Source organism: Chinchilla lanigera, unplaced genomic scaffold, assembly GCF_000276665.1.
Source record: "Chinchilla lanigera isolate Chin_1 unplaced genomic scaffold, ChiLan1.0 scaffold00008, whole genome shotgun sequence".
NCBI classification, from domain to species: domain Eukaryota; kingdom Metazoa; phylum Chordata; class Mammalia; order Rodentia; family Chinchillidae; genus Chinchilla; species Chinchilla lanigera.
The window spans coordinates 13,004,883-13,022,627 of record NW_004955409.1 but is presented as its reverse complement, the minus strand read 5'-3'; the positions used below and the strand labels follow the sequence as shown (position 1 = coordinate 13,022,627).

At 43.6% G+C, this 17,745-nt stretch overlaps 2 protein-coding genes across 2 annotated transcripts in view; both read right to left on the bottom strand.

Annotated features, from left to right (window-relative positions):
- Positions 1 to 2,687, bottom strand: part of Dnaaf2 (dynein, axonemal, assembly factor 2) — an 8,438-nt gene extending 5,751 nt beyond the window's left edge. Inside the window, exon 1 of the mRNA XM_005376838.2 lies at positions 516 to 2,687. Within this exon, the coding sequence (XP_005376895.1) occupies positions 516 to 2,315 (1,800 nt within the window). The 5' untranslated portion in view covers positions 2,316 to 2,687. The remainder of the gene's footprint in view (positions 1 to 515) is intronic.
- A 5,271-nt stretch (positions 2,688 to 7,958) lies between these two features.
- Pole2 (polymerase (DNA directed), epsilon 2, accessory subunit) overlaps positions 7,959 to 17,745 on the bottom strand; it is a gene marked incomplete in the record, with an annotated part of 31,182 nt that continues 21,395 nt past the window's right edge. The window contains 7 exon segments of the mRNA XM_013510466.1: positions 7,959 to 8,068; positions 11,783 to 11,850; positions 13,761 to 13,937; positions 15,475 to 15,583; positions 16,491 to 16,568; positions 16,656 to 16,715; positions 17,291 to 17,345. Coding sequence (XP_013365920.1) covers positions 8,050 to 8,068; positions 11,783 to 11,850; positions 13,761 to 13,937; positions 15,475 to 15,583; positions 16,491 to 16,568; positions 16,656 to 16,715; positions 17,291 to 17,345 — 566 coding nt within the window.

The window sequence follows — 17,745 nt, the reverse complement described above, 5'->3', positions numbered from 1 at the left end:
TCTTCTGCCTCAGCCTCCAGAGTGCTAGGATTACAGGCGTGCGCCACCAAGCCCAGCCTGTAAGTTATTTTCGTATCTGTTAGGATACAGGAAAACAACCGCCTTTTCCTAAATTTACACACAGTAAACTACACAATACTCAGTCCCACTTATACTGTTTGCCCAGGACTCTGGACAATGTAAGTGCTGTTCAATTCAACGAATAAGAGTTAAATGCCAGCACTGTGCTAAATACTAACAGGGTCCTAGAGATGATTAAAAGAGACTTAGCTGGTGTGGTGACACATGCCTGTATTCACAGTACTCTGGGAAGCTGAGGCAGGAAGATAACAAGTTCAAGCCCAGAGGGAGACTGTCTCAAAATAAAATTAAAGGAGGAAAGGAGTGTCTGAGGATGTAGCTCAGGGCCAAAGCACTGGGTTCAATCCCCAGTGTAGCCTGCACCACACTGTGAGACTCTGTCTCAAAAAAAAAAAAAAAAAAAGACAAAACAAAAGACTATGAAGAACCATTACCTCCAAAGAACCGCTGTTTAAACCACAGTACCACTCTCGCCAGTGCCCGCGGCTCCCCGGAGACTTGGCCAGCACTACCACTGCGTTGTCCGCAGAAATGCTAATCTCGGGCTCTTTGGTACTCAACTTATTCTCTGCAGCAAACTGCAAGAGCAAGGAATAAGCTAAGTCTTGTGCGGAAAAGCTCAACTTGTACCGGAAGGGGCTCAGATCCCCTTGAAGGCTCTGCGGCTGAACCCCGGGCACTTGAACTAGCAGGGTCAGGGAGTCTTCGTCCTGCCTGCACTGCAGAGGAGGACACACAGGTTCCCCGCCGTCGGCCGCGGGGCCTCCCATGGCTGGGTCCGAGCGGTCGCCGCCCGCGCCCTGCGGTTCTCCGCGGGGCTCTCCGCACGCGCCCCCGCTTCCTGCCGGAGACGCCCCACCGGCGCCCCGGGACGAAGCACAAGGGAAGCCTCCACCTGCGTCCCCAGGCGAGCTTCCAGCTCCAGGAGCCGGCTTCTCCTTTTGGTTGGACTCGCCCGCGACCCGCTCCACGGACTCAGGGACCAGCTCGTCCAGGGCGCCACTAGCCGTGCTTCTTACGTCACTTCCGGGCGCGCCCACGGCCCGCTCCTCGGACTCCCAGGCCAGCTCGTCCGGGGCGCCACTAGCCGTGCTTCTTACGTCACTTCCGGGCGTTCCTGCGGCCTCTTCCGGCGTCCAGGCGGCTTCTTCCGGCGCCAAGCGGGGTTCCCGGCGAGTGGCCGATTGTGCTACCGGTAGCGTGACCACCAGCTGCCTCCGCGCTTTGTTGAACTGCGCCTTGCCACGGCTGTCGTCCACCGGGTACGGAAGTGAGAGCCGCAGCCGGTAGTCGGGTTTCCTCGAGTCGAGGCACAGCAGCTTCCCCGACACCTCCAGTACCGCCTGCCCCGCCGAGCGCAGCAGCGGCAGCTCGATGGTGACCACCAGCTCGCGCGGCACGGGGCTGGGCGCCGAGTCCCGGGAGCAGCGGTAATCCTGGAGGTCCACGTGGTGGCGCTGCACCACGCTGCAGCGAGGCTCGGTGGGCGCGGGCTGCGGCGCCGCCTCGGGAGGGGAGGGCGCCGGGGGGCGCGGGCCCGCCGGGCTCTCTGCGGCCGCAGGGTGCGGGTAGGGGTAGGGGAAGTCGGGGATCGGGCCCTCCGAAGCCCCCTCGGGCCGGCCCCCGCCGCCCCCCGGCAGTGGAGTGCGCAGCACGGCGGCCTCCGGGGTGCCCTTGTACTTGATCTTCAGCGTCTTGGCGTTCCTGCGGTCCAGCTGGACGCGGAACTGCTGCTCCACCGCCTCCAGGGCCGTGGCGTCCAGCATCTGACGGAAGCGTGCGCGGCGCCCGGCCAGCGCGAGTGCATCGGGGTGGAAGACCACGTCGTAGACGGTGTAGCGGGAGCCGCCGCGTCCCGCGTACTGGCGGCCGGGCGCCAGGCTGTAGGGTAGGGACCAGTGGCTGCCCGGCGCCGGCCCGGGCCGGCTAGTGGGCGCGCCCAGCAGCGCATTGCTACACACGTTCACGTAGCAGCGCCCAGCACCGTCCAGGCTGGTGCGCAGCACGTAGCCGGGCTCCGGGTGCACGAACCGCACTTCCATCCCGCGCTCGCGCTCCAGCGCGGTGATCTCCGCCTCGTAGCGCCTCCGGTTCTCCGGGTCCGTGATCTCCTGCGCGTACTCGGAGAACATGCGCCGAAACTCTGGGTCCTGGAAAGCAGAGGTGAGCCGCCGGACCTCCTCGCTGCTCAGGTCCAGCTCCTCCAGCGGCGAGGAATCAGCTGCTTTGGCCATGCTGCCCGGTGATTCCTTGCCCTCGCCCCAGGGCTGATGAGCAGAAGCCTGTACAGGTAGATCGCGCCGCCCAATCGCCAAATCTCCCGTTAGCGCTGACAAACCGGCCAGGGTCGATAACGGCTGGGAGATTGAGCCCTGGGCAGCGCGTTCTTGTTGCCATAGGAACACCACCCACACTAGGAGGAGGGGCAGCAGCTGGGTGGATACGCTAGAAATAGCTTCATCGTTTCTTCAACCATCCAACCTGCTGCGTTCTTTAGATTTCTATTTAAGTGTCATAATTTTTTAGATTTCTATTTAAGCCGGGCGTGGTGGCACACGCCTGTAATCCCAGCACTCGGGAGGCTGAGGCAGGAGGATCATTGCAAGTTCGAGGCCAGCCTGGGCTACAAAGTGAGCTCAAGGCCAGCCTGAACTGCATAGCGAGACCCTGTCTCAAAAAATAAAAAAATTTTAAAAATAGATTTCTATTTAAGTGTTATAATTTACAGCATTTTGTACATTGTCTTATTTATTGTTCATAACACTGTAAGATAAACATCCCCACCTCATAGGCAAGATGGGGACCTAAGAAGTTTCCAGGGTTCCATCGTCCGTGTATTCACAAGCTGTGATTCAAAACCTAACTGTTTCTGCCTGTTTTCATTTTGCTAAACCAACAGTTTAGTCTTCAGTTTTCCTCCTTTTCATTTTTTTGATGTTCTGACATTTTACTCCGTTAAAACTCATTTGGGACTAAAAGTTATGGGCAGGCTAACCGAAAGCACATACCACCTGCCAATAAATATATAAAAACTTCAGCTTGGAAAATAAAAATGCAAATATAAGATACCATATAGCACCTATCAAAATGGCAAAGGCTTGTTTACAATTATTGTGTCATGATGGGAATAGAATTTATAATACGCATATTTTTAACCCAGATACACAGAATATCTGATCCAGCACTAAGAGCATGATTTTAAAAGTTTGGGGAGAATCTTAAGAGTTCAACAAGTAACTGGTTTTGTGTGTGGTGCCAGGGATTGAATCCAGTGCCTCACTCCTGTACCTGTGCCCTATTAATGGGCCATACCCCGGCCCCAAAGTAAATTTACTGATGGGTATTTATTAATTGGTAGCTGGTCAATTTCATTATCATTTTCCTATTCTCAAAAGACACAGCTCAACTGATGACGTGGCAGTAGCTCAGTGACCAGACCTTTCAGGGTTTCTCTCCTACCTCATCATACTTTCATGGTTCTTCTGCAGGTGTCTTCCCTTCAGTTTCTAGCAGAAATGTTCCAAGGCTGGGGCTCCATCTCTTCTTCATCTCTAATGTCCTTCACAAATACATGCGTACCCACAAACATCAAATTTGTATTGCAGGATCCAAACTCTGGGTTTCTGTATCCAGCTGTCAATTTGAAGTTTCCATTGATGCTTCAGCCTGTGTGGTTGGTTTGTTTGTGTGGTCTCACTATGTAGTAACAGCTGGCCTTGAACTCACTGTGGAGCCCAGGCTGGCCTCAAACGTGCCCCAATCCTGCCTCAGTTTCCTGAGTGCTGCAATTGCAGGTGTGTACCACCCACACCTGGCCTCTCAACATTTTTCTCCTCTCAAAACTGATCAATTCCTGATTCTTCTCCTTTCCCAGCGGAAAGCAATGACCTCTTGGTGTCCTTCAAAGCAAATGACTACCCCATTTGGAACACATTTTTCTCTTGGTTTACAGAACTCTAACCTTCCCAAATATTCCTTCTGTTTCTTGATCCTCTTCATTTTTTAAATGAGGGAGTCACTCAAGACACCCAGTCCTCTTATCTAGTATCTAATATTTCTTCTAAAATGATTTTATCCAAGTACATAGCATGTATATTCAGATTAGTCCTTCCAACAGACGTGTCACACATGTATTGAAAATGTGTACGTGTGTGTATATATATATATATATGTGGGTATAGGTACCAGAACAAAACAAAGTCATGCTCCAAGGATGTGAAGCAGCCTGTACTCTCATGTACTGGAAGAATATATTGGAACAAGCACTTTGGAAAATTGTAGTTGAGTTGGGTGTGGTGGCGCATGCCTATAATCCCAGCTTCCCAATTTGGGAGGCTGAGGCAGGAGGATCACTGCAAGTTCAAGGCCAGCCTGGGCTACAAAGTGAGTTCAAGGCCAGACTGAACTGTATAGGGAAATCCTGTCTCAGAAAAAAAAAAAAAAAACTGCAATTGAACATAATACATATCTTACGAGTAAGAAATGTTGAGATCAAGTTCAACAGAAACACATCCACACAAGGTATGTGCCAGAGTGTGTATATTCAAAACAACACTGGGAACTACCTCATGATCCTCAAACACTGGAAACTACCCCAGTCCTCATTCACTATCAGATGGACAAATGTGTATGTACCACACAGTGGACTGCTGTACAGCCAACGGGATGGGTGAATTTCACTAAAGTAAAAGAAGCCAGATGCAAAGTAATACATGTGGTTTGACTCCATTATGACAAAACTTGGTTAAAGAAATCACTGTTAGAAGTTGGGAGATAAAACTAATTTTCCATCGAAAATAATCAAACCTAAAAAAGTTTTAATAAAACTTCAAAGACAAAAATGTCAGACTAGTGATTGCGTCGGGGTGGGGGTTGGAAGGGAACGAGAGAGCTGCTGTGGGGCTCTTCCTCAATCCTGGGGCGCGCTGGGTGTGCGGCTTGTGACGTGATGGAGCTGTGCACTGACTTCGTGCATCTTGTCTTTCGGGCACCGTCGGGCACACGCGGGGTGGGGTCAGTGACTCCAGACTTCTGCCTCCCGGCCCACCTAAGCGCTGAGCACCAAGCACACTGCTGCCTGCTAGGTTTCTCCACCCAGACATCTGACAGGCATTTCCGCATGTTTAGAACAGGTGAACTCAATTGTTTTTCACAAACCTCTTACTCTGCAGTCTCGTGAACACTACCTACTGGGTGCTGAAGCCTCAAACCCAAATGTGATCTTTGATGCCTCGACCTCCTCGTGCGATTCCAGTCAGTCACCACGTCCTACCGACTCACTCTGCCCCCAGATTAATCTGCCCATTTTGGGTCTGAGCCACCACCGGCTGGGCTGCACGCTTCTGCAGTAGCTTCTTGACTAGTCTCTTCAGCTCTTCGTTTTTTTGTTTTGTATCCCCCAGTGCTGGGGATCGAGCCCAGAGTCGCACACAAGGCAGGCAAAGGCCCTACCCTGGAGTCACACCCCCAGTCCCGGGGGCGCTTCCCTGCTTACAGTCTACACAGTTGGCTCAGTGATACTGAAAAAAGCAGTTTGTATCACTCCCTGCTGAAAACCTTCCAGCAGCTGCATAACCGTATTTTCTTTGTACTTGAGCCCTGGCCCTCTTGACTTACGGTGTAATCATCTCTCCCTGGTTTGGATAATTGTGGACCCTCTGGATTCCCATGCTGCCCGGGCCCTGGAATCTCAGGAACTTACACATCACCTTAGGGACTCACGGCATGCCTCTCCCACCTCCAACATCCCGTGTAAAATTGCGCACATTGTTTTTATTTTCACCATATTTGGCTTTTTTCTTGTTTTAGGGCAGGGCTGTCTGAAGGTAAGTATCATGAGATGCAGGGCCTGCTTTTGTGATACACCGCTAGACTCCCCAGGACCTAGTACATGTTGTGTTCATCTCATGAATGAGTATAGCACTGGAAAGAAAAGGAAGTTTAAGATGTATACTCCTACAGTATTTCTGTAGGAAAACAGTGTGGCCAGAGAACTGAGAAGATATATTCTAAAATGTTAACATTACTTTTAATGGTAGAATTACAGGTCAGTAAGACTTTTGTGCTTCATTGTACTTTCTAGTATTTTTACTGTGAATTTTTCAATAGAGACTTTAAATGTCATGTAGGTTTTAAAAGTTTACTTCTGCAACAGTTTTGAGGCATAAAGGTAAATCCTGGCAGGTCTTTAAAACACAAGTGCATCTGAAATCGAATTCCTTTCTATTAGAACTTTAATGTCAGAGAAATACTCCCAGTAGTAGCAGTCAATTATTTTAAGTCACCTTTGTAGCGTCAAGTCTTTGAACAAGTTTAACCTTCAAAAAGATGTTCTGGCCACCTGTAGTAGCACAAACTTGTAATCCCGGCCTTCTGAGAGGCTAAACCAGGAGGTTCCAAGTCTGAACCTAGTCTGGGCAATTTAGCAAGACCTCACCTCAGGATTTAAAAAAAAATTTTAAAGGGCTAGGGATGTAGATCGGTGCAAAGGTTCTGGGTTGAATTCCCAGTACCACCAGCCCTGAAAAGAATTCCAAACATACGCCCAGAACTACTCCATGACAACAAACCACTGATGGCTGTTTGGAAATGATAATGACCTTCAGTTCCTGAGTCCTCTGAAGGTTTATGCGACACTGCATGTAGGGGCAGGCTTGTGGGTGTGTGTTGGTGCTGGGGCTCCTGAATAAAAGGCCCATGGTTTTTGCTAGATTTCTCCAAATCCCGTTCTAACATCAGGAAAGTTCTAACATACTCAAATTTTCCATCCTCAAACCACATCTCTAACTTCCATTTCTTCCTTGCTGCTAACTTCACTTATCACTATGGTCATATTAAATTTCCTTCAGGAATCTTCCCTTCACTGTCACTTTTATTAATTCCTCTTCCCCCTCCAAAGCTAATTAATTCTCTTGGAAAGAAATGTCTTCCAGTTCAGGATTTAAAATTTATAACCATACTGTTAACAGCTTCCTGTTCAGATTCATTTCTCAACAGCCGTTTAACCAACTCCTTAAACTAAAATTAAAGGGAGGGAAATACTCAAGTGAGCATGCCGCACAACATGCTCCTCTGGTTTGAAAACACTGGAAACTTAATCCCCAGTGCAACAGTGTCGTGAGGGCCAGTGACAGTGATCAGGCCACCCCTTTTGTTTTTGATGCGGGCCCCTCTCTCGGACTTCTGACCCTCAGAACCAATACATTCTCTTCATTGTAAATTACCCAAACTCTGGCATTCTGTTGTAGCAGCTGGACAGACAAAGACAAATGCCAAGGGGTTGGGGATTTAGCTCAGGAGCACAGGCAAGTGCAACGTAGTGAGTTCAATTCCCGGTACCGGGGGAAAAAAAAAAGATAAATGCCGATCAAAATAAATACAAATCTGGGTTAAGTGCGCAGCCCTCGCCTAGCTTGCCGGAGACCTTGTCTCATTCCCAGCACGTGAACACCACCACAAGAAGCCATTGTGTCTTCCAAGTGCAAAAATTATGATGAAGTTTCCAGTGTCAAAATGCAATTATGTAGCCTCTAGGATAAGGTATGAAGCCTGAAATAAAGGTATTCAAAGTTGTTCACTCTGTGAACTTTGAAAATTGCGTAACATTCTTAGGGTTCTCATTTCAATAATAACGTAAGTTGGACTAAAACAGTAAGCCACAGACTTCTAAATACTTGTGGTTTTCTTAAAATGAACATTAGAGTATGACTAATATAAAAATAAACTTCATTCGTTAAATGCAAATGTGTAGAGTATATCTTTACACATGGCTGCCTATTTTTAAATACTACAGAATATTTTTCCTATCAAACTTTATAAAGAATAGCATCGTATTTATTAATAACTTCCTATGAAATTTAGACACTTAAGCAGAACACTAAAGCCTATTATAATTTTATTACAACAATATCAGAATTATATAAAGTAAAGAGAAAACATCAACTTTTTTCTTCAGATGGCCTTTAAGAATCAAAAGCCTTGAAGTTTGCTGAAAATAGAAAAAACAAAAGTAAATATTCTGGAAACCTAAACTACATTTTTTTTTCTGTCTTTTTGAGACAGGGTCTTGCTCTGCGGTTCAGACTGGACTTGAGCTCACTTTATAGCCCAGGCTGGTCTCGAACTCACAACGGTCCTCCTGCCTCAGCCTCCCAAGTGCTGGGATTACAGGCGTGCGCCACCATGCCCGGCCATTTCTTTTATATTTACTTGCAGCTAATTTTAAAAATAGGTCAATATATGTACACTGTCTCAAATTTAAAAGGCAACACTAAAAAAATGTCTTGCACCCCACTTCTGCTGCCCAAAGCAGAATATCTTTATAGTCTAATCAAAAAAGGGAAAAGATCCTCTAATCATATCTAAGCATGCATATGCTTAATTTTTTAACTTTAAAAAGGACATAGTAGAATATGATGCATACTATCCTTTTTTCATTTTGTACATTATAATTTAAATCCTTTATGGCTTTGAAAGTTAAATTAGACATTTAGATAATGCACATATAAACTATTTCATTTGATATAAAAACTGCAATAAAAACCATACCTACTTTTCTGCATAAGCCCAGGTATACTTTCAGTATAAATTCTTAGAAATGGAATCACTGGTGTATACATTGTAGGTCTTAATAAATCTTGTCAAAGTGCTCTCTGTAAAGGTTTTTACCATTTTCATTTTCACCAACTGTGTGTGAAAATGTGTATTTCCCTACTACATCACCAATATCATGTTTTCAAATAAAACTATTTGAAAGTATCTGCCATAACCCATAAATATTTTTATATGTCATGTAGAAAAAAAAATAAGCACACATGTATAAAAAAGAAAGTACATTTGACGTGGCTGCTGGTACTTAGTTTGACTACATTCTGTGGTGGACACTGGTGTGGGTTCATAACTTGTCAACAAGTGGCTTCTTACGAGAAAGACCAGATTATTTCAACGTGTCTTGAAATTTTTTCTGTTCTCCAAAACTTACACATACTACCAATCTGTTTGATCCAGCACTAAAAAGCTTCTTCAAATTACTAATACTGAATTCTAGTTTTGAGATTATGTCTAGGTTTGTCAGCATCTGAGGCCAAAATAAAGGAACCAGCTCTGAGTTCAATAGATACTAGCATCGCTTGCAAGGCAAGTACTATGCTAGAAATTTAGGAGGGACCAGCACAGAAGAACTGCAATAGAAATCTGCATAAAGTGCACCGAATACAAACCAATTCTGCACAGCTATTATAAAAAACGTAATGCTGGCATGGTGGTGCGTATCTCTACTCCCACCACTCTTGGAGGCTGAGGCAGAAGGATTACAAGTACAAGCCCAGGCTGGGCATTTTAGTGGCTTAGTGAGATCCTGTTTCAAGATTTTTTTTTTTTTTCTGTCTCAAGATTTTTTTTGTTTTTTCTGTCTCAAGATTTTTTTAAAAAGGACTGGGGCTTTAGCTCAATGGGAAGGTCCGGGCTTCCAATTCACAGTGCGTACCATCACTACCAAGAAAGCAAAAATATTAAGTCAATTTCCAGGTGTGGTTTATTTCCCAACTCGATGGTTTGTTTGCTTTTTGAGACAAGATCTCATTATGTAGTCCAGGCTGGCCTTGAACTCCCTATGGAGCCCAAGCCAGCCTCAAATTCACAGCGCTTCTCCTGTCTCAGCCTCAGGGTACAGGTGTGTGCCACCACACCTGGCTTCCAAACTCATTTTAGACAAAAGAATATAAAATGCTTTGCAGAGATAGATGTAACAAAAAAATAAAAGTAAGCAGTCAAGGAAATTCAAGTAAAGGGAAAATACAGGTTGGAAAAAAAAAATGAAGGTTTAGTTCTCTGCAGCTGTAGAGATGGATGCCAACCTGGCCGTGCCTCTTTAGTAACTAAAGCAAAGGAAGGCCTAGATTTAGTCTTCCTAAAATAAAATTGAATTCCTCTTGTCCTAAGTGGGGAGAGTTCCCAGTAGTTTGCATAGCAGACCAGGTTTTGCATCTGTGTAAGTTTCATACCAAACCTCAGTTCAGTCAGCCAGTCAGCCGCTATGCTCCAGGCCACCCGGGACTTAGTCCTGGGCCCTGATGCCGGTGTGGTGGAGCAACCGAGAGGAGGCGACAGAGCCGGAGAAGAGCATGTGTCTTCACCTAAGAGCATTTCACCTTTTTTTCAAGGGTATCATGTGCACAGGGTCTAGTCAAAACTTTTAGACTTAAATTAGAAGTTAGAATAGCTGCAATTTTTTTTGTCCATATGGGGGATTGAATCCAGAATCCAGAGTTGTCCATATGGGGGATTGAATCTTAGAATCCAGAGTTCTGGGATTACAAGCTTGTGCCACCACAAATACCTGCCATCTTTATAAGAATTTGTTTATTTATATTGTAAGAAGTAAGCAGTACCTGGAATATACTTAGAGTCAAATCCCTGTATGAAGGTATCCCTGCTTTTAAGCAATACATGCCTATATAAGAAACTGAGAAATGGGGGTATTTTTCCTTTTTAATTTTATGTTGATTTTTTAATTTTGTTTGTTTTGTTTTGTTTTTTTAGACAAGGTCTTGCTATGTGATCTGAGCTGGCCTTAAACTCACTATGTAGCCTAGCCTGGGCTTGAATTGGTGCAGTCCTCCTGCCTCAGCCTCCAGAGATCTGTGATTACAGGGGTTTACCATGACACTTAATTTTATACTTTTAAACATTGTTTAAAATTTGTATTGTATGGTTTGACTTATATGTTTTGGTGTGCTTATTTAAAAAAAACACACACACATTACTGTCAGACACGGTGGTAACACTGCCTCTAACCAGAGCACTCTGGAAGGCTGACAAAGAAGGATCATGAGTTCAAGCCCAACCTGGGCAACTCAGTGAGAAGCAAGACCCTGTCTCAAAAATTTAAAAGGGGAGCGATACTTTGGGGGTATAGCTCAGTGCAGAGGCTCATGCATGAGTCTAAGGTAAACTGTTCAAAAATGAATGTTCCTGTAGGGCGTGGTGGTGCACACCTGTAGTCCCAGCACTCAGGAGGCTGAGGCAGGAGGATCACTGTGAGCTCAAGGCCAGTCAGGGCTACACAGTGAGTTCAAGGCCAGCCTGAATCAGAAAGTCCCTGTCTCAAAATATCTAAAAAGAAAATGCATGCTCCTGGGTTCTATGAGCAGTCCTTTGGTGAGTTTGGAGGAGGAGCCTGGAATTTCACATTTTTACCAAGGACCCCCAGAATACTTTGACGCAGTGATCCTGTAGATCACCTTGTGAAAACCACATTCTCCAGGTGACTGTTTATTTTCTTTGCCAAGATCTCCTTTCCACCTCAGCCCTCTCCAACTTTCCACTCACACCCAGCTCTGATGACTCCTCTGCTGCTGGTTTGAGACCAGCACCTGGGCTTTAAGAATGAACGCTGTGGATGGCAAGGCTGACCTCCCGGAAGAATGACAGCATCCTCGGGAGTCAGCCTGGCAGAGAACCAGCCCAGCTCCACAGCTGGCCTGAGATCTCACTCAGCAAACAGTTCTTGGTCAAGTTCAACACAAACACACCAGCAAGTATTTCCCATCCACGTCACACAGCACGGCCACAAGACGTTCCGCCCAGAACATTTCCAGTCAGCCACGACAGGCATTTTTTAAAAAATCTCAACTCACAACTATAGATCACGTGACTCAGACACCAAGAGAAAGCCCCTCGCGGTTTCTGTGTGCACACTCACCTGTCTTCTACTGTCTTGTTGGAAGGGTAAAACACTTTGAATGAAAATCCACTTCTTGGAAAAGAGCCCTTTTGGGAGAAAAATGCCCGTTAAATGACTTCTTGACTTTAATAAAATAACCTCTATATTTTAAATCAAAATCCTCAGTAATGACTTAAAAATTGCAAGATGTGACTATAAAATAATGCGACAGGTTTTAAAATGATCTTTTTTTAAATTTTTTTTTTTGTCTTTTTGAGACAGAGTCTTGCGATGCAGTTAAGGCTGGCCTTGAGCTCACTTTGTAGACCTGGTTGGTCTCAAACTCTAACGATCCTCCTGCTTCAGCCTCCCGAGTGCTGGGATTACAGGGGTGCGCCAGCACGCCCAGCCTCTCATTGCTTTTTTGAGGCTGAGTTTCACTGTGTAGTTCTTTATGGAGAGGAAGCTGTCACTATAAAATACCTGCACTTAAAGCAAAAGTCTTTCAAGTTGGCCAGATACTTTTATGCAAACAGATCTGATCAGAAATTCTTAAAAGTGGCTGTACTTACCATAAGAAATAAACTGTAATGTATAATGCTAAACTTGCATCTGAGAAACTCAAAACATCACCTTCGAGTCCTCCCTGCCTCTTCCTCCAAGAAAAATCTGGGCTTGATGCTGCTCCAGTACGCCCCCAAAGCAAATGAGCAGTAATCACACACAGTAATTGTCTACCTACTAGGAAACTCTCAGGTCACTGAGCAGAGGGTCTGTCTCTTCGGCCTCTGTATCCCCAGCCCCTAACTAGGGACTGGCCCATAGCAAGCATGCATTTACATGAGTACCAAGAAGGAATGAAGCTGTATCAAAAGCAAGCTTTGTGTTTGCCCAAAAGGTATAAAAGTTGCAGTGACAGCATACAAGGTGGTTGTTTACATACAGGATTAAAAACGTGGTAAAGTCCAAAAATAAGGCATATTCATTTTTTTTAAATTTGGGTTTTTGTTTGTTTGTTTTTGGTCCTTTTGAGACAAGGTCTAAAGTAATTTCAAAGTTCTACATAAAAATTTACTGCCCATCAACCAAGGAATGGATAAAAAATGATGTGGTCTTTTTATACAGTGGAGTACTACTCAGCCATAAAGAAGGATAACCTGGAGACTTTTATAGGTAAATGGATGCAACTCAAGACCACACTCGTAAGTGAAATAAATCAGACCCACATGTGTAAACATCATTTTATCTCCCTAGTGTGAGAAGCTGAAAGAGTACATAAGATCCAAAGTGTACAACAGATATTGTAAAATGGGAAGAAACTTCAAAGGCAAACAAACTGGGATGGGGGAATGGAGAAAGGAAGGGAAAATTCTTAAAAATTTAAAGTTATATAAAAAGTAATTAAGATAGTTATACTACTAATTTCTCTTAGTTCATTGAAAAGAAAGGTCTGTGCTAATATTATTTGGACAATTAAGTGCCAGTATCTTGTACTCTGAGAAATTAATTTAAAGATAACAATACACAATGCATTAACCATTGTTGCTCTCTTATTATCTTGTCTTGAAATTTTGTTTTACTTTTTTTTTTTTTAAAGTGTCCCAATGAAATTTCATTGATCAGGCTTGGGTTTTTGACATTTCAGAATTTTCAAAAGTCACAATCCTCTCAAAGGACAAGAAAAATTAATCCGGTTAAAGGGAATGGGACATAGGCTCTGGACGCAATTCCCAGAAAGGAATTTCACAGTAAGCTATTCGAAAGGAAAGATATACTCATTTGGATTTATGTTTTGGCTTGCCTGGCTTTTTTTTTAAAACTTTCACATGATGTTATAGTCACATCCTATACTGAAAATTTATGTTTAAGAGCTTTCTCTTAAACATATGCTAAATTAATTCCGTATTTTGTTACTAGTATGTTTTCACTTAAACACTTTCATCAAATAAATGTGCTGTACTCTTGATGTGCTGTGCTTTTGATCAACAGTGCCTATATAAGGTGAATCAGTCCTTACGGGGTTTATGCAGAGGCACTCGGTATTGGTCACAGTGAAAGGATCGTATTTGTCTGCAATAACAAGCAGGTCAGGCACAGGATATACCCTCAAAGCGTAGTCGTATGCCCAGTACACCGGGCAGACATAAAGAGGCAGCGGAGTCAGGTGGCCTTGGGAGAAGACAGTCTTTGCGAACTACAACAGAACACAAAACAAAGCCAACTTCAATTCACATGGAAAAGTAAGAACAGCCATATAATTTCAAAGTGAGCGTTAATCACCCTATGGACTGTACATTAAAGGATATTAGGGAAAAAATTACCAAAAAGATCTAAAAATTTTGAGAGATGAAGGGAAGTTTTAAAGCACAGAGCTTTGGAAAATAGTGACATAAAGTGAAATTAATTGTCCCGTGCTTTAGGAAGAAAACTTTGTGAGTTTTCATTTAATGCCATATACCATAACAGTGACTCTCCCAAATAAGCATATTGGAGTGACTACACTTATAGCTATATAATAAACATGTGTGTGTATTACTGAGGATTAAACCTAGGAATTTCTCAAGCTACAGCCCAGCCCATTTTCATTTTGAGCCAAGGTCTCACTGAGTGGCCATGGCTGGGCTCAGACTTGAATCCCCCACCTTGGCCCTCCAGAGTGGCACCACACCTATCTTATAATAAACTCATTTACTAACTTTGTTCATCAAAAAATAATTCCCCAGCTTAAGTAAAGCCAAGAATCAATATTTAGCATACATAAATTTACAATATTTTAAAATGAACAACAATAATGTTCTGGAGGACCCACTTCCCAACTTCTCACGGGGACGTACAGGTAACCAGGGATTGACAAGGTCAAGGACCCTTGAAACTGCAAGAAAGCCCTGCACAGCTCCCTGATGTGTACATACCAAACACATAATACATACGATAAGTAGGTACAATTTATTAAACAATCATGCATATGTTTTGAAGTATAATTTAAGAGCTTTAAAGGCAAAATTAAAAAGATTTTTTTAAAATTCCATTTCTATGGGGCTTTCTTTTCTGCCCAGAAGGAATTCTTCACCAGAAAGCTAAGAAACCTTGACTTACTAACAAAAATTCACTTACTGACAAAAATATAACTAATTTTTTTTTTTTTGAGGCAGGGTCTTGCTATGTAGTACAAGCTGGCCTTGAACTCACTTATGTAGCTCAGGTTGGCACTGAACTCAGGGTGATCCTCCTGCCTCAGCCTCCTGAGTGCTGGGATTACAGGTGTGTGCCACCACACTTGGCTATAACCAATTACAGTGAAGACCAATAAATATCATATTACTGAGTGGTTTAACAAATTGTGAATAAAGGTTGTGGTAGCACATAACTATAATCCTAGCACTTGAGAGGCTGAGGCAGGAAGACTGCTGTGAGTTTGAGGCTAGCCTGGGTTACATAGTAAGTTTAAAGCCAGCCTGAGATACACAGTGGGACCCAGTCTCAAAAAAAAACAAACAACAAACAAACCAAGAACAAAACTGTGTATAATATAATATGTAAGATAGTTTAATAGCATGGTATGGTGGCTCATGTGTGTAATCTCAGCACTCAGGAAGCTGAGGCAGGAGGATCGATGTGAGTTTGAGGTGAGTCTGGGTTACACAGTGAGTTCAAAACACCTGAACTACATAGCAAGACACTGTCTCAAAAAAGTAAAAAGAAAAAAGTTTAATAAAGAAGACCTTACTTACATGATTAGGAATATCCAAATTGCTACTAGGAAAATGGACACAGTTTCTGCACATTTTATTCACTAAGTCTTCACGAAAGACAATAATTTCTTGTGTACAGTACTGAATTCTGAAATGAAAATGGAAGCTGACATGACTTCCTCAGAAAAAGCACAGAATAAAAGAAAAGAAGTGGGGAGAGGAGGAGTGCAGCTCCTGAGCACTGCCTGGCTTGTGCAAGGTCCTGCATTCAATCCCTCGCACCGTGAAAGAAACGAACCAGATAATTTTAAAGGCCAATATCTTATAATACAAAGCCACCTGCAACTCTACCATTCACAGCAAAAACTCAACCAGTCTATTTATCCAGTTATTTACTGAGCTACTAGTAAGTGCGGGGTGCGACAGCAGGATGAGTGAACAGAAGAAAAAGATCCTAGCCCTGATGCAGTGTACAGTTTAATGGGACAATAGAGAAAATAAACAACAAACATGCTAATTACATGGTACGGCAGAAGAGGACTAAGTGTAAGGGAAAGAGAAAAGGCCATCGGAAGGCAGGGCCTACGTTACGGCTTGTGTCTAGATGTCCCCAAGGTCTCATGCAGGTGTAGGTAAGGCTCTTTCAGAAGTGGCCGGATCTAGAGTGTGTGACTGACTTGTGGTGCAGTGGTAGGGTTAAGGGTGCCGGGCTTCCGGGTGTGTGGTTACTAAATGGGTCAACAGAAGGTTTGACACCGCCCTAATCTCCCCGTAGCCTAGATGAGAGTATAACAGGGGCAGAAAGAGGCTGTTCAGGCCCTTGCTGCTTTGCTACAGTCTGCCTGCTGTGAAGTGTATCTCCTCTGCAACGCCCCTCTGCCAAGCCACCCTGCCTTGCAGCCAGCCAACTATGGCCTGCAACCTCTACAGACTGAGCTAAATAACCCCTTCAACTTTGGGTGTCGGGTCCTTTGTCTCAGCAATGAGAAAAGTAACTTAAAAAAAAAAAAAGACAGAGAAAAGTAGTAAGTATAACACAAGATTCTAATATTTACCTGCAGGGGTTAGTAGTAAAGACGGAAAATGGTACCCTTTGTCGGAATTCACTGGTGATGCTTTCAGCAAGAGGCGGCCTGTAAAAGCAATTTGTGTGCTGTGATATGGATTTTCAAATTGCACAGAATGTTCTTGAGGTTCACAAAAATATGAATGAAAGTTACCTTGGTAAGATGGAACCGAATCCAGGATCCTCTGGACCAGGTACAAATACAAAACGACTACTGCAGTGAAATTCAACATAATTCATTGAAAAAAATGATACATGGTAACACTATTCAGTATTCTAAAAACAGGTCACTCCCTGTAGCTGAATAATGAGTTTTAAAATACTTCTAAATTTTATGCCTTTCAGTAAACTGCTGAAAGTCTCCACTAGTGAAAGGATGGGAACGTTCTGTATTTGTATTGTCCAGGTATTGAGGGCTTAAACTATGGCCAGTGTGGTGGATAGACTGAATTTCAAATTTTATTAAACTTTAATTAATTTAACTCTAAAGAGACACATGTGTCTATATAACTATCACATAGAAGGATAGAGCTCTGGACAAATAATGTCACCAAAAATACGGTCACAATTATCAGTGTCCCCTTTAATACTTTCCACAATCAATCTATAGACTAGTGTAACATATATGGTATTCTGGTGTGAGTATATTTTTATCTCTTTGCCCTTTTAATTTTCTCAACTTTCTTTTTTCTATTAGTTTCTTAAAAATTAATGATACAAGTCTTAGGATTCATTTTTGGTTTTCAAAAATAAAACTATTTGAAAAAATGTAGCAGTAGAGAGCATTACCTTTGGTGAATATTTGGATATTCACATATTATGTCTGCCAAAGTTTTTAGGGAATCTAAAATTTTAAAAAGATATTACATTTAATTTGCATATAATGTACACAAAATCAATTATATTTGATTAAACACAACCCTACATCTTTTGAATGAGATTAAAATATTATAGTTTCTTATCAATTTAGTTTGTATTTATACAGAAACACTCTTAAACAGAGCCTCAAACTGGATGTGGTGGTACACGTCTGTAAGGCCACCACTCAAGAGAGCTGAGGCAGGAAGATCTTTATGAGTTCAAGGCTAGCCTGAGCTGCAAAATGAGTTCAAGGCCAGCCTGAACTACACAGTGAGACTCTATCTCAAAAAAGCAATGAAAGGCTGGGTGTGGTGGCGCACCCCTGTAATCCCAGCACTCGGGAGGCTGAGGCAGGAGGATCGCTGTGAGTTCAAGCAGCCTGG